The sequence below is a fragment of the Struthio camelus genome, chromosome 20 (genome assembly GCF_040807025.1).
Source record: "Struthio camelus isolate bStrCam1 chromosome 20, bStrCam1.hap1, whole genome shotgun sequence".
NCBI lineage: Eukaryota > Metazoa > Chordata > Aves > Struthioniformes > Struthionidae > Struthio > Struthio camelus.
The window spans coordinates 540642-556136 of NC_090961.1; the positions used below are offsets into that span (position 1 = coordinate 540642).

General features: G+C 43.3%; 1 protein-coding gene across 1 annotated transcript in view; it reads right to left on the reverse strand.

Annotated features, from left to right (window-relative positions):
• Positions 1-5065: 5065 nt before the first annotated feature.
• The window catches only part of LMX1B (LIM homeobox transcription factor 1 beta), a 100242-nt gene continuing 89812 nt past the window's right edge, over positions 5066-15495 (reverse strand). The window contains exons 3-8 of the mRNA XM_068914765.1: positions 13397-13629; positions 9747-9925; positions 8696-8773; positions 8162-8228; positions 7142-7303; positions 5066-5373 (exon numbers count right to left, since the gene is read on the reverse strand). Coding sequence (XP_068770866.1) covers positions 5216-5373; positions 7142-7303; positions 8162-8228; positions 8696-8773; positions 9747-9925; positions 13397-13629 — 877 coding nt within the window. The 3' untranslated portion in view covers positions 5066-5215. The remainder of the gene's footprint in view (positions 5374-7141; positions 7304-8161; positions 8229-8695; positions 8774-9746; positions 9926-13396; positions 13630-15495) is intronic.

Here is a 15495-nt window from a genome sequence, read left to right on the forward strand (position 1 = left end):
AGTGTGCAGAACCACGAGGACCGGGGCCACTCCTTTAGGAAGGCAATAGTTGTCAGTTTATTCCGACAGGCCTCAAATGAGCAAGCGTGTGCAAATCCCACTGAAGTCAACAGAGTTTAGGTACTTGCTAAAAGTTAAGCAAGTGCTTGAGTACCCCTAAGAGGACCAAATACAAACCTGAAGCCCTAGTTAAATGGCGGTGGGTGTGCTGGCTGCCCGGTGCCACAGGGGCCGGGGGGAGGCTGTGCTAGAGGCAGACGTGCACAGCGCCTGCTGCTCATGCATGCAGGAGGGGTTTGGGCACGGGCTTGTGTACAGCTCGACCCTGAGCACGTGGGACTTTGAGTGGCTCCAGCTTCCACGGCTTTGATGTGCTTTAGTATGCTCCCCTCCCTTTCACTGCTGAGACAGAACTCTGGGTTTGAAAGGATCCTTCCCTTCCTCCTTAATTCTGTTGTCAATTTTCAGAGAGGTATTGGGCCAAACAGAATTATCGTGACATGGTGTAAAGGAGATGCTCTCGCAAACACCAGCTTGCCTGGCTAGCAGGAGGGCAGGGTTCCCTGGGGCACTGGGGAGCTGGCTTGGGATTTCCTCTGATCATTAGGAACCTGGAAGGGAGTCCTGAGCACAGTCGGCAGAGGTAAGTGGGTTCACATCTTCCCTGGAAGGTTTGCCAGCGCGGAGGACCTTCCCCATGCAATGACTGCACAGCGAGGTGGCCGAGTCGCTGCTGACAGAGCAGCAATGACCTCCTTAAAAGACTTGGAAACATTCATCAGACGTGCAGGGTGAGTCTGAAAATCCACTCAGCAGCCATCACGAGACTAACGCGGGCCATGTCTTGGGCATGGTTAGCAGCAACTGAGTCATGTGGTCTGCACGGCTTTGATGATAGTGGTTAAAGAAGAAAATTAGATCAAAAGTCCCAGGATGGTGTTTCAATCTTAGGGATGGCAACCAGCGTATTTTACTTACAGCAACATAATTATGGTCCACACTCTGTCTGTAAAACACTTTTACACCCACCACTGCCTGCTTAGAATATAGGCCTTAATCCATAGTGCTATGGTAAACATGGGGCTGAGAAGGGCAGTACATGGTGGGAGTCCTTCTCTTATCAGCCAGCCCTGCGATGGAAACATGCTACTGCCCAGCTGAGAGTAGCCAGCCTGTTCAGTGACCACTCCCCTCAGCAACTATTTCCAAATCCACAAAAATCTCTATGTGCATCCATTGCTTTTGCAAACAGATCTGCTAATTGCACAATAAAGACCTCTGAGGAAGCTGTTACTTAGCATATTCATTCTCAGCTCACAATCATCTTTTTTGAACATTATTGAGGAAACACTGAAACCCAATCAATCATCTTTTACTTAATTGCATCTTGTCACCACTTTAGCTTAACATGTATTCCTTGCTTAGACAAAACAAGATGATTGAAACACTGTGAAGAGCTCACTTGATGCATTTATATTAGAACGGGGTTAATTTCCTAGGGAAAATGATCACTGTAAGGTGCATGTAATAAACGGCTGTCACGACCTCTAGCCTCCGAGCTCCCATATGTGCAATCATTGTTTGTGGTTTCCGTGGAAGTGCCAGATGCTAAGAAATTTTGGCAAGAGTATATCAATTTGACTCAGTATAAGATATTACTGTGATATGGCCCATTAAACATTTTACTTTCACCTGATCGGTGACATTTCCCTTGACAATAGAAGAGTAAAGCAGAAATCAAAAAGGTCAGAGGTTGCTACATAATCTTTTACTGCAGGTCCCAGGTTAAAACCACAATGATCACACTCCAGTGGGATAATTCATTCCACAAAAAAAGTGACATTTATTTTACTTTAATGAACTTTGGCCTTTGCCAGATATAACGGGTCCGCTGGAAGTCATTGGCTATGCATTCCTTCCCTTGATCAGCAGCAACCCACAGTGGCATGGGAAATGTTGTTAAGCATGCCAGAGGGCTTGACTGTGTAGTGCACGTGGCACCAAAGTCAGTAGAATATGGGGGAACAAACAGCTAAGGCATCATCATACAACACACCAAGGGAAGAGGTGATGGTATGTACAAGTATGTTGTGATAGTTAAAAAAAAAAAAGAGGTGGCAAACAGCCAGCCAAAGGACAGCAAAAAATTATGGATACTTCAGCTACAAAATGGGGTATCTGATTCTTTCCTTAGAAATAGATTGCTTTTTCCATATCCAGCCTAGAAACAGAGGTAGAGTTGGGACAAGGCAGTTCTCCAAACTGTGGGTCACATAGTGCTCATAAAAGTCCCTGTATGCACTAAATATGTCATTTTGATCCTGTCAGCGATGAGGAAGGAGTCAGGGCTGTGACTGTAAACCTGGTATGTTTGAGATGGTGAAGATACTTTTCTATCACTCTAAAGTAGCACAAGAAAAGAAAGGAGGGGGACTAGATGAATCCCTTGAGATCGGTGGTTAGAAATGTTTATAATGTGCCATATGAAATGTGCGTGCCTTCTGCCCCGCATGCAGTACAGCTCACCTGAGTTCTTTATAGAGATTTGCTATCATGCAGAGGGAAAGGAAATTAATATTTATTTTGGAACATAAGAAAAGGGAAAAATAACTGGGGGGAATGGACAAGAAAAGAAAATTATTCCGATCGCAGAACATATCCAGGGGCTCACAGTCTTCAACTGGAAAAGCCACACCTCCGTCAAAAAGAAGGAGAATGGTCACTAACAAAAGCAGATGGGTGTAATGGACCCATATCCCCGAGTCATGGCTGCAGGGGCACGACAGCCTGCAATTCGGGCCACGTCCTCTAAGAGTTGGCAACCTGCTGGGAGGGGAGCATTATCTTGGCGTCTGCACAGGGACATCGGTTCCTTCATGCACGAAGGGCTCTGCATGAAGGAGAGAGCCCTTCTGTCACTGTGCAGCAGCAGGCAGGTTTTACCTTGAGGTCTGCATCTCTCTGGCCTGCACTGTACAGTCCTCTCTCCCTACTGCTTCCTCACCTTCACACACTCAAAACGCTCAGGCTTATCTTGCAGATGAAGTTTGCTTTTTTAAGAAATCTCTAAAAAGCTAGGTCCATATTTCCACACTGGAGAGGAACATGGTCTCATTTTTTTCCTTGGACTTATGATCTGATCCTGGCTGCCCACCCCTCCGGGACACAAACGAGGGCCTTTCTGCACCAGCCAAGGGGCATGCAACGGCTCTGGGAGCGCCACAGCAGGACCCAGCTCTCCTCAGGGAGCTCCAGCATTGCTGTGAGGCGCTCGCTGGAGCTGGGGAGAGGCTGAGCCCGCCCAGGCCCCGCTGCGGCGCTTGCCCCTCGGACATGTCCCGGAGCCTAGGAGCTGCTCGCTGCTGCAGAAGACTCTGAGCCCACTGTGTGGCTGCCGTAACGATGTCGGAGCTGGCTTCAGCCTGAAGGAGTCAGACTAACCAACGGTTTGAACTTGGTTTTGGCTATTATGGTCAATATATTAAAGGCATTTATTTAAGAAAGGGCCTATCCTGCCAATCTTTCCCCATGAGCTCTATTTTGAACACACCCTATAATTACTGATATTACCCTGGCAAATTTTCTCCGTGAAGTTTTCTCTACTAAGAGCCATGACCGTACTTGTCTGCCGCTCCACATTATAATTATCACCAGGCAATATTTATAACTACATTATTATTTTTATGATATTTTATGCCCTATGAAAACCTATATGACATGTTCTCAAACTTCAGCATCTGAGATGTTCAGCCTTCAGCTGGGACGGTCCCTTCAATTTATGGACTAACAATTTTTTTCTTCTTTCATTTGCACTACTAATAGGTTAGTTGGAGTATTTATCATAAATATAGGCATCCCATCAGTGTGAAACCTGCAGAACTTAAATTAGACTCCAGCTCAACAAATCTAAACCTCCCACTGTGATTTCTCGCTTACTTTTTTTTCTCAGTTGGTGCACATTTCAGGACTTCTGATGGCTGAGGCTAGAGCTGTATACCACAGATTCTTGCTGAGGCAAGATAATTAACTAAAGGAGTGCTTAATTATTCCAGACGGACAATGGAGCATAACACATTTATGCTTCATGCAAAACATAAATAAACAGAACAGAATGAACAACACATGTTTGCCAATCATAGTCTAGGCTTGAAATTTGGCACTGAAATACTTACAAACAAAAGTAAATATTTTATTCTCACACTTCAAAAATCAAATAAAACTTTGTCTTGTAAGCACCTTTAGTTTTAATTATTTGAGATCAATACTAACCTAAATGCCTCTGCCCCTAACATGCATCACCCCTCCAGGGTCATAGACCTTTCCTATTATGAAATCACTGGCTTTCTCCACAAATGTTACTGCTAACCAGTTTCCTCAGTATCATATGTGTAAGGGCTATAAACTAATGAGCAGATCTAGGTTATGTGGAAAAAGTGTAGAAAAGAAACAAACGCTGAACGTCACATTTACATTAAATTCTTACAGTTCAAATGGCAATTTGTCCACAACATAGTATGAATCATGCAGTAAGAACAGGGAGGAATCTCCAGTTTTTTTGATTTATTTGTCATATGGTCAACTGATGTCAGTATCAGTGGCTTTTAAAAAAAAACTTTAAACATCCAAAAGAAAGGACTAGAGAAAGGAGGAAAAGGTCTAGCTTTCTGTAAAATCCATTTTCTTTACAACGATGAGCTCAAACCAAACCAAAACAAGGCTGCTGAAGAGCAGGGTCTTCTATTCCTTCCATGCTTGTCTCTTGGTCTGGTGCAAGCTGGGTAATCAAGGGTAAGGGATTGGAGGATGCTTTTTTTGTTTTATATATACATATATATATATATATGTGTGTGTGGGTGGGTGTGTGTGGGTGGGTGGGTGGGTGTGGGCGCGTGTGTGTATACACACACACATACATATCTATGTAGTTATATATAATGTGCATACGTATACACACACACACACACACACACATGCATACACACACACACATACCTATATATATATATATATATGTATATATATATATATATACACACACACACATATATATATACACACACACACACACACACATAGTCTTCCTAAAAATGCTCTTTGCAGTCCAGAGGCAGCAGGAGTCACTGTGAAGGAAGAGCTGGGCAACATATGGCTGTAGAGTCTGCACTGGAAAAAGTCACTGGCTAAATATACGCCGACTGTTTGTTTTCTTTTATTTTCATGAGGCGAAATATGAGCTCTGCATAGAGTACAGCCTGTCAATGGGGTTTCCTACTCTAGCCTGCATGGAGTTAACTTCGGAAGAGGCAAGAAAACAGTCGCTCAAGCTAGTTAAAGAGGTATCACTGTCGATATCATGAAAAATGGAGTCGTTTCCTGCAAATGAAATGTATATGTTAAGCTGGATTCTGTGCAGCGAGAAGGACACAGTACACAGGGATGCTCATATGGTGCACACTGCAGCAAAAGGGAACAGTTTTGGTTTTGTTTTTACACTCTAACATAATTTCACACTAAGGGCCTGCTCTTTAAACAGACAGACCAGCAATCGATTCACAGAGACCCACTGGCAGCAATGCCACTTGCAAGTGTGGAAATCTGCCAGTATTTAATTTATACTCTAGTCACCAGCACAAAAAAAGAGTCTTGGCTGGCTGACACGAGCGAACAGCGGCAGGAGAAGGAACGGGTCCCTTGTGCTTTATGTGCCGGGATCCGGCGTTTCGGGGGGAACCGCGTGCCATCGAGGAATGCGAGAGCAGACTCCGAGCACCCGGAATGGGGAAAAGTGGTCTGAGAACCATAACAAATAATGGTCTTCATTTACACAAAAGGCAGTAAAAGACGGATCTAAATCCGATGGAGCCCAGGAGGAGGGCCAGCTTTCCCGGGCTCAAATGATTTATAGCTGTAAACATGTTTTTATTTCAGAAAATTCCACTCTTTTTGGGTCAGTTTGGAACAGCACCTTTTATTCCCCCTAGCAACTAAAATTTCAACTTATTTCAACTCTTAAGTTACCAGAAAGAGCTCTAGTTCAAGTACTATGAGCACTAAGAAACTGTCCTGCTGGTTCTTTTTTTATACATTCATTTCAAATGGCTTTGTGTCATATCCTGCATTGCTTTTGAAACACAGAACATGTCTCCAAAGGAGTTTTGCTTAGAAAGCCAAGCAAATTGTTAGCAACAAAATCACAAGCCATCTAATGCTCATTTGTGCTTCAGATTTACTCATGAAATATGCTTGAAGCTTCAGCTCCTCATAGGGTTTACCAAAATGCCTGGTGTGCATAGACCCAAGCCAGATTTCCTGTTGGCCTGCGCATGCCACACTCATGAAAGAGATGTATGCACGTAACTCTGCAGTGAAGCGCTGCTTGGTCCACAGAAAAGTCGGATGTAACAGGCCCTTGTGGACTACAGCAAGGCCAGTAATCACAGTCTGAGAAATCCTCTTAATTTAATTTAAATGCTACACTGCAATTGTCCAGAATGAATTATTAGGCATTTAATGTTTGTGATGCACTTAGGTGTACCTGTCCACTTCATGTTGTGTGATTGGGAAACTGTAAAAGTAAACTATCATCTTGATTTTGGGCAGAGTATAAAATCATGCAGGAGAAAGGTTCTGTGGTGACACATCTCCCAGTAGCTCAAGAACAGCTCTTTAACAAATCCATACATCCAATCTGAGGAATCTTAGAGGGATGGGTATTTATTTTGGAACCAACAGATTAGTCCTCTCTATTAGACCACTTTTCAAGGTACTTTTTCCCCAAAGCTTTTAGGAAAAAGGAAAAACTTGTGAGGGAGATGATAGAGAGAAATTGGTAGTGTTTATTTTTAGAAGTCTTGGACAGTAGTTTAAAAAGTGTAGCTGGAGCACTGATGTTGCTTGTTTTATCATTTATAAGAATTCAACTGTGAAATAGTTCTGGAGGGTGTCCAGAGCCTGGCATGAGCTCTCTTCTACCCACTTAGGTGTGTATGAAAACAGACACATGAAACTGACTGACTCAACATATTCCCTGGTACAAATCCCAGAAAAAAAAATTGTAAAAGTCACTCTACTGAGCCTTTGGTGTGTGAACCAGCATACGAATCTTGCTATTTCTGATGTGGCAGAATGATGCATGCCTTACCATAAGGGTTCATGTGGTCGCCTGGCATTTGTGGAGGGGTAAGACCCTGCTGAAATGGGTCTGTGCCATAACTGCTTTGATCCATTGCTACAATCTGCTGCTGTGGAGGTGCAAGCGGTGTGTAAGATGTCATCATCCCTTCCATTCGGTTGGACATTACTTCTGCAAAGCAAACAGCAGGGAACAGTCACTGCTTAGCAATGAAGAGGCTGCAGACAGCAGCATCAGCTGCACTTACTGACCCTGAGAGCAGAGTGAGTGCAACTAGGTGTGTCCTGTCATTCAGGGGAGCCCTCCAAACCCTTGTCTAAGAGCACAACCCGGAAGAGTAAGTTGAAATATTTGTGATTTCTGACTATACCATTTCTGGAGCTCACAGGGGCTGGACCATATCTTCCCAAAGTCTGTTTTCTGCCTGACATAAGCTCTTATACTCTCCAGCACCTGTCGGTGCCAGCCTAATACCGGCAATGCAGCAACAGTAGAGTAATTCCCTAAGTTGGTGTGCACGTTATTTCCAGCAAGCGACACATGCTTCCTCAACGGCAGCTCTGCAGGACACAGAGCAGCCCCATGTCCCACTCTCAGACCATGATCCCGAGGGCTAGGCCTGCTCTTGTGCTCTGGGTGAAGAGGATGATTTGAGGCTGCAAGGAGAACCTCAAAGGCACCCCCGCGGAGCAGAAGCACAAGCCCTGGCACCCTGGGCAGTTCCTCAGTACAGCTCCTCTGGACTATGTGTTTTCTCCAGGAAGGAGATAACAGCTTTTGTGTAAGGATCTTCAGGGACTGGCCACAGTTGTTGCATGCATGCAACAGGCAGAGGTGTGGGATAACCCCAGGTGGGACTTGGACACAGAACCTCCGTGTGTTTCCACTGATTACAGCACACGTTATCCACAGACTTGTGGATAGCATATGTGGCTGTACGTAGACACTGTGCACCCATATGGGAATGGCACTTCCAGAAACCTTGCAGATTCCTTTCCCCTTGCTTTGCCTCCATCGCAAGTGCCCTACCTTGCCCTAGTCGCTGAGAGTTTTGTTGCTCCTGCTGCTGCTGATGCCTTCGTGCTAGCTTTTTCATCTGAATAAAAGAGGAAGAACAGAAAAATCTCAAGGGTCTGAATGGAACAACTCCATTTCCTTACAAAACTCTCTGCAAACATCAAACCAGTTAATACAGACCATGTATATTCATGCACACACCACTGTGAGTTCAGTTTCATTCCTAAACTTAAACATTTGGGTTTCCAGTTCATATTTGCATGCAAAATCTACTCCCAACCTCATGCTGCTTTGAACACACTAACTTAATGTCTGTGTTTGAAAACAGCCCTCCTCATATGGATGTAGACAGCAGTGTGTGCAAAATATGCACAGGAGTGGAGCAAAAATGCATCAGATTTTCTGAAGGTTAGTCCCTGGGGTCTTGGAAGGTTAGTCCCTTGGGTCCCTTGGTAAGGGGTCTTCCCTTACGTCTAAAGGGAAAGAAAATTTCTGCAGTGGAGAACGGTTTGTGTTTTACCTTTCGGAACTTGACAAACAACCTACCTTTGCTCTTTGGTTTTGAAACCAGACCTGGACAACTCGCACACTGAGTCCTGTTTCAGCTGCTAGTGTTTCTCTGACCTACAGGAGGAAATGTTTAATGATGTAATTTCTTTTAAAAACCATCTAATAAGTTATGTTAAGAGGAAGATGTCTGTACTTACAATAAAATGTGCATGGGCAGAATTAATTTTAAAAATCCCTCAGATATTTTCAGAGATTGTGCAAGTTCCGCCTTTCATGTCACTATCAGTTTCCTAAGTACTGAATAAATAGTCTAAGCTGTGTAATGTAGATGTGTTAAATCATTTCATGATATTTATTTTATCCATAAAAACAGGTCTGTGTAAAATAAATGTGAATTTGCTAGGAACAATTTCTATATTTTTCTAATACAAATTCATACATTAAAAATGCAAAAAGGAACATTGCATTGTCCCAAGAACTATACTTTCTATATAGGCAGGTGAATTTCACTTTTTACAACAATGACAGCTTTCAGGATGCAACTCCATCTCTGTCCACTCAAACTTAGGAAACGGGCATCCAGTTTGCTTTACACAAAGATCTGATTTTCACCAGTGAAGCAACACATTACCCCCTTGCTTAGCTGCTTTAAGTGAGATTAACACCATGGTCAAGTTTCACAAAAAAAAAAAAGAGACTCATAAAAAATAAGACTTGTCCTTACTACTTCTGTTGTGGGAAGGACAAGAGCAGGAAATCGCCTGTTCACCTAGGCTGTAAAGGTCAATGGCTGCTTTATGTTTTATAAGAACCAACCAAACGTTCCTGTTTAGCAGGAACTGGCCATGGAGCTGGTACTATACACTGTGGGTGAACATCCCTGAACATAACATTCAGCAGCTCCCAAGCTACAAATTGCTCACGGCTGAGAGAGCGCCCAGGTAGGCATCGCCAAACACTGGCTGGGTTCTGGGGTTCCTCCCGGGCACCGGTGCTGGCCCAGACACGGGGCAGGGTCCTGCCTGGATCGGTGCCCTAACCAGGGCGGGTGTCAGAGCTGACTGCGGGTCCCCGCTGAAGCACCTACCTTCCTACAGGGCTTGGAAGACACTTCAAAGGAAGCTTTGAATGCTCGCCTCTGCTGCGTCGTGAGTATTGTCCTTGGTCGTTTAGGTCTCCTTGGGTCCTTCCCATCATCACTTCCTTTTCCTTGGGTTACTTGTCCTTTGGTGGGTTTAACATCACCATCCTCATCATCACTTTTAACTAGTGAAAAATAAATAGGATATTAAATGATACTTGTTCCACCAAGATAACAGGGTGTTTGAGGACGGCTCCATAGCTGCCAAACTAGTTGACAGATTCAACTACGATCCTACACCTGTTTGATTAAATTCACCCTCAGCAAGAGGAGATAGACTTGTGTATGCTGCCTAAATCGAATTCCAGGAAAGTACAAAAATGTGATTAATTTTTAATTGAGGGCATTGGGACAATGTGTCTATATGTGCACGCACAGATTTATCTTTCTTGGTAAATACATACAAATATGTATGTGCATGGGTAGAGTAAATAGATCATTTGTAGTTTCTACAGTTAGTTTTCTACAGTTAAGCTCTGAATAATCTTATAATTCAGTGATATTATTATATCTATATATATATATATTGATTATTATATTATTATTTCCTTGTACTTGGAAATCTCAGTCTCAGTGCCAAAGATTGACAAGTGAGTGCATATTTCATTCTGAAGAATAACTCTGCATCTCATTGCTCTTTATTTCACCAGACTACTGATTTTTCTTTCAGAAAACATTAATATACTATTCTGGAGAACTTTAATATTAAGAAATACACTGCAATCTTGATATACTCAAAGGTTACATTTGGGGAATTAACAAATTAGACTTTTAATTCATTTTAGGGTCTGATTATTATTCACCTAGCAATCTAATCACCTTTTACTTTAATAAGCATCTTTTGCATAATGCTTAAAGAGAAGTTCAGTCATTTTAATAACCACGACATTATTAACTTTCCAGCATGCCATTTCTAAGGAAAGGTTTGTGAGGATTAATATTGCTCATGTGAGAGTTACTTTTGTGTCCAGTGGATAAATATTTGATTGGAGAAGGAAGGACATATACTCAGCCAGAGCTATGTGAAATCATTTGTGCTCACATAGGCATTTGGGAGATCTGTGTTTTCACTCTATTAGACAACGGGGGACAAAGCATCCCATTTAATTTGTCAACTTGTTTTTCAGGTTTGGGTTTGGCTAAGATAGAGAATAATGAGAGGAAAAAAAAAAAGGATCTCCAGGACTAAGAAACTACTCCTTATGCCAACGGGAAATGAAACTGAAACCAAGGTTATTTTGTGCTGCTTTGGTAGCTTTATGCCCAGCTGATTACAAAACACAGGCAAAATCTGGTAGCGAAGGAGAGCATATTTGTGCCAAAAGCAGATCTCAATATTGGCAGTGGCCAATAGCAACTGCGAGTCCCTGCCATGGTGAGATCGCTCACTACGGGCAAAGGAAAGCAGGGTGGAGGACTTCCGTGTGCGTTGCTGCTGGGTGGCCACGTGCGAGGATGGGAACAGCCCAGCACGTGGGGCTCTTCAAGGGGGTTTGTCTGGCTGCAGACTGACTAAGGGCTGCTGGAGGCAGTGGTGGGTCCAGACTGACCAGGGGCTGCTGGAGGTGGTGATGGGCGCAGTCACCAGAGGCTGCTGAAGGTGGCAGTGAGGGGGAGAGTGCAACATGCTGAAGGGCAGACGGAAACGTTCATGCCCCAGACAAACTCACAAAGAGCCCAAACACTGTGAGATGAGGTTTGCAGAGCAAAGAGGTCTTGCAAATACAGTATGGCAATAAATAATATGCTGCTCCAAGAAAGGCGCGGGAGCTGCACGTCTTGCTGAGTCAGCAGTGACCTATGTCTTGCCGCGTTCTTGACATGAAAATGTAAATTTGAGCAAGGCGATGGACATAGCTCTCAGATTAGGGATTAAGGATAATTACCACACCTAGTTAAGCTGGGAATACTGTATTTTCCCATAAACCAGAGGTGAACATTCATGTCATTTGTACACTTAACGGAATGATAATTGTTGATTTTCTTAGACATTTTCTAGGGAAATACATGAGTGATTATGATGACTGGCAGCAATTTTTGTATACACTGTCTCCAGTCTTCGAGTCAGTTGGGCAGTACAAGGTCTCCAGACTCCACGGGTGCATATGGCAAAGGAACGAGGAATCCTGTGTCTTCTGAAACTGCAAGAGGTCGTGAGCCTGAAAAGCAGTCTTCTCTGTCCCCACAGCTACAAACTCTGGATTTGAGGCTGGAAAACCCAAACCCAGCATGTGAAATAACATTTGCCCTGTGTATAGCATGTGTTCCCTCCCAGCCCTGAACAGACAGCATGCAGTTTGCAAACCCTCTTTTAAAATTTCCCCCAGAAGTGGGCGGAAGGAAGGGGGTATTCTCCACGTCACCACACAGAATTCGAGGGACACACCAAGCAGCTGCTATCGCTTGTGAGGCTCCATCATCTTCTTCACGAGAGGACAAAAGCTCTGCTTATACAGGGTAGTGACTTTGTGCCTGAATTCCCAGACCACGTGGTGCATGCTCTTGCAATCATACTATTCAAGTCCTAGGTCCTGCTGAAGAGAGGTTGCATTCACACCGCCGATTAGCAGTAGCACATTTTAGTAAGATATCTAGTCCGTTATCCCCTGAGCTTGCACAGTACAAACTCCTTTAGTTTTCTCATCAGGAACAGTGCAGGACCTTCTGGGATACCCTTGGAGACCTGCAACAGGCCAGGGGACCAACCTTGCTTGCTTCATGCCTGTACTCTATGTAGCTCTCCTTGGGTCCATACCTAGGAGATCTCACAGGTGTATGCCAGGCTGGGCCTCAGATGCAAACCAACAGGCATGCAAGGGGCACGATCAGAAACCGGAGCCTTAGCAGCAAGGAGAAAGTCCGGGTGAAGTCAGGAGAGTTAAGCTTTGTACCTGGCTTGAAAGCATTAGAGAGAGTCTCCCCTAAACATCTCGTTCAAGATACTACTTTTAATTTTTCTTTTTGAGTGAGCCCCCTTGCCTGCCTGAACAGGAGTGGATGTGTGGACAGCCTTGCCCAGTGTCCCTGGTGGCTGCTGTGGCTTCCTCTGCACTGCACATGCCATTGCTGGAATGCAAAACCCATTTCGCCGTTTCTGCCAAATTCACACTTGCAGCTTTTCTTAAAGTTACATTTGTGATTGGCAGAGAGATATACATTTCAGTGTACTCTGGAAAATCATACTACTGCTTTGCCCATTTTCCTAGATCCCAGCTGAAAGCATAGCACCCCCGTTCTCAAAGGAAAAAAATACTTAAGTGGACGGAAGAATGCCTGTGGGAAACAACACACTTTGATCAGGCCCCAGGTAACCGAAATCACTCAGATTCACTTGCTATAATTTTATAGAAAAGCATAATCCTGACAGCTTGCAAAAGTTTTTGTTCTTTACTAAGACAGCAGCAAACTGAGGAAGGGAGTGAAGTTAGGAAAGAGACTGAAAGCAGGGATTTCAGCTGTGCCTGCTAAGAGCTGCAATTTGCACTGGTGGTGTGTGTATACAGATAGATGGATCTGCAAATAGATACACTTTCTATAAGAAAGCTCTGCAAAGCCTTACGGCTTTTCTAGTTGGAAGAGGTGTGGGAAAAGCTCACCTGAGTCCGAGTCGTCTGGGCTGACCGAGCTCAACAAATCTTTTTCTTTTTCATAGTCACTTTTGCAGAGCAACTGTCCTTCCTTAAGAACAAATTCGTCCCCTTTCCTCAGCTGTCGTTCGCAAACGCAGCAGCAGAAGCAGCTTAAGTGGTAAACACACTCCAGGGCTCTCATCACAAATTCTGTCGGGGCGATCTTCTCCATGCATCCACTGCACTTAGCAGCAAACAGCCTGCAAGAGAGAGAGTCAAAGCGAATGTCAGATCATCCACTGCACGTATTTAAATACAACAAACTGTTTAATTTAACTACCGATCAGCTTGCCACGCACGTTTGCGCACAGGGAGACTTGCACTCTGAGTCTTGGAAACATCCAGGGCATGCAATTCATTCAGATTTCCACCCCTTTTGGTCTAGGAGTCCCAAACCACCTCTGCCTTGACTGGATGAGAAATACTAAGATTTGTCTCTATCTTACTGCTTTGTTCCTCTTCAAAAGGAGAAAGAAAAAGGAGCTCTCAGAGTTTGGATAACGTTTTTCCAAAACAAATTCATTTTAATTGACATTTAAGAGGAAAGGCTGAGTCACAATTTTTTTTATGCACATGCTCTGATATTATCACTTAAAATCTGTTCTGAAGAGATTTCATGACTTTCCCTTCTCAGTACTGTCTGTCTCCAAGGAGGCACAGAAACAAGCAAGGAAACTCAGCGCTGTTGCTGAAGAGAAGATGACACACACATGCAATTGATAAAGAGAGGAGTAGAATAACATGGCTTTTCTTTGGATGTTGAGTTATTCCAGAACAACCTGTCTCTGAAGAGAGTACGGTGTATTTTAAATGGTGTGAAACATCCTTTGGCAGAGATAGGCAGTGATACAATCAGCTAAATTACCACTATAATCACAGGCTCTAGCATATACACTATATTCCAGACTAGTTCTTATTAAACGTTCATAAACCCCCTCTTTCATCCATCACTAATTTTCTAACATAAAGTTTGAATGATTTAGATTAATTTTATTTTGCTTTTCTAATGGCAACTGGGAATCTCCCTAAGTGAGATTTTAAGAGGAGTGCTGTTTCAAATAAAGATGAATAGCTACGTTATGTCCCTGCATCACATGGTGGGCTTGGTGATTTGAAATTCAGTGGCTTTTATGGCAATACATCAAAGCGCAAGGTGCATTAACATTTACATTTTTGCAACGAAATGAACCCAACTGCACTGCTGAGTTCACAGGGAAAAGGAGGCTGTGCCTTTTAGGATGGGGTGCTCTGACTTTTTCATCCTCAAAATTATCACCTTTTAGATAGAAGGCAAACATCATCTATTTGAGAAAGCACAGCCTGTGGCAGCCTGAGTCCTCCAAAGACTCCATTTTGTCTGAGCTGTGAAAATACAGCAAAATGGCAGTCACCTGCGCTTCTGCAAAACGATGGAGTCATGAAATGGGTAGGAGGAAAAGAAAACATTTAGGTTTGCATACTAAATTCAAAGAAAGGCTGAATGCCCAAGAACTTGTTTTTTTCTGTCTATATCTTTTGATCTAAAAAAGAGATTTACTCTATTAACCTTGCTGGCTTGGTGCATGTCTTTGCACCATCCCGGCTACAACATGACAGCCATGCATTGTACAAGCCTCCCAGAGCAGACTGAGCAGCTCTTTTTTGGGTACATAATGAATTAAGTCTATTAAACGGAAACTGAGGCCCTTGGGGACCTATGGCCACCACTGGTAAATAGGCCATTTTATTTCCAACTGTCTATTGGGTTTGTCTACAACTTTTTCTTGATGTTTTGCAAATTTTAACAGAAAGAAAAATATGATGTTTATACTTTGACTAGTAAAGCTCACAAAAAATATTACAATGCTTTAGCTAGCAAATTCCGATGCAGCAGATATTTTTTATGCATACATAATAACATATCTAACAGCAGTAAAACACAAAGGGGAAAAAAAGAGCAAACATTTTAACCGCTTTGAAATGTTGTTTCTATTTAACTGCTTAAACCTATTTGAATGAGTTTAATTAAGCTTGTATCTTTTGTCTAAAGAGTGTTGTTATGATGGAGCACACTTAAAGAAGCTGAA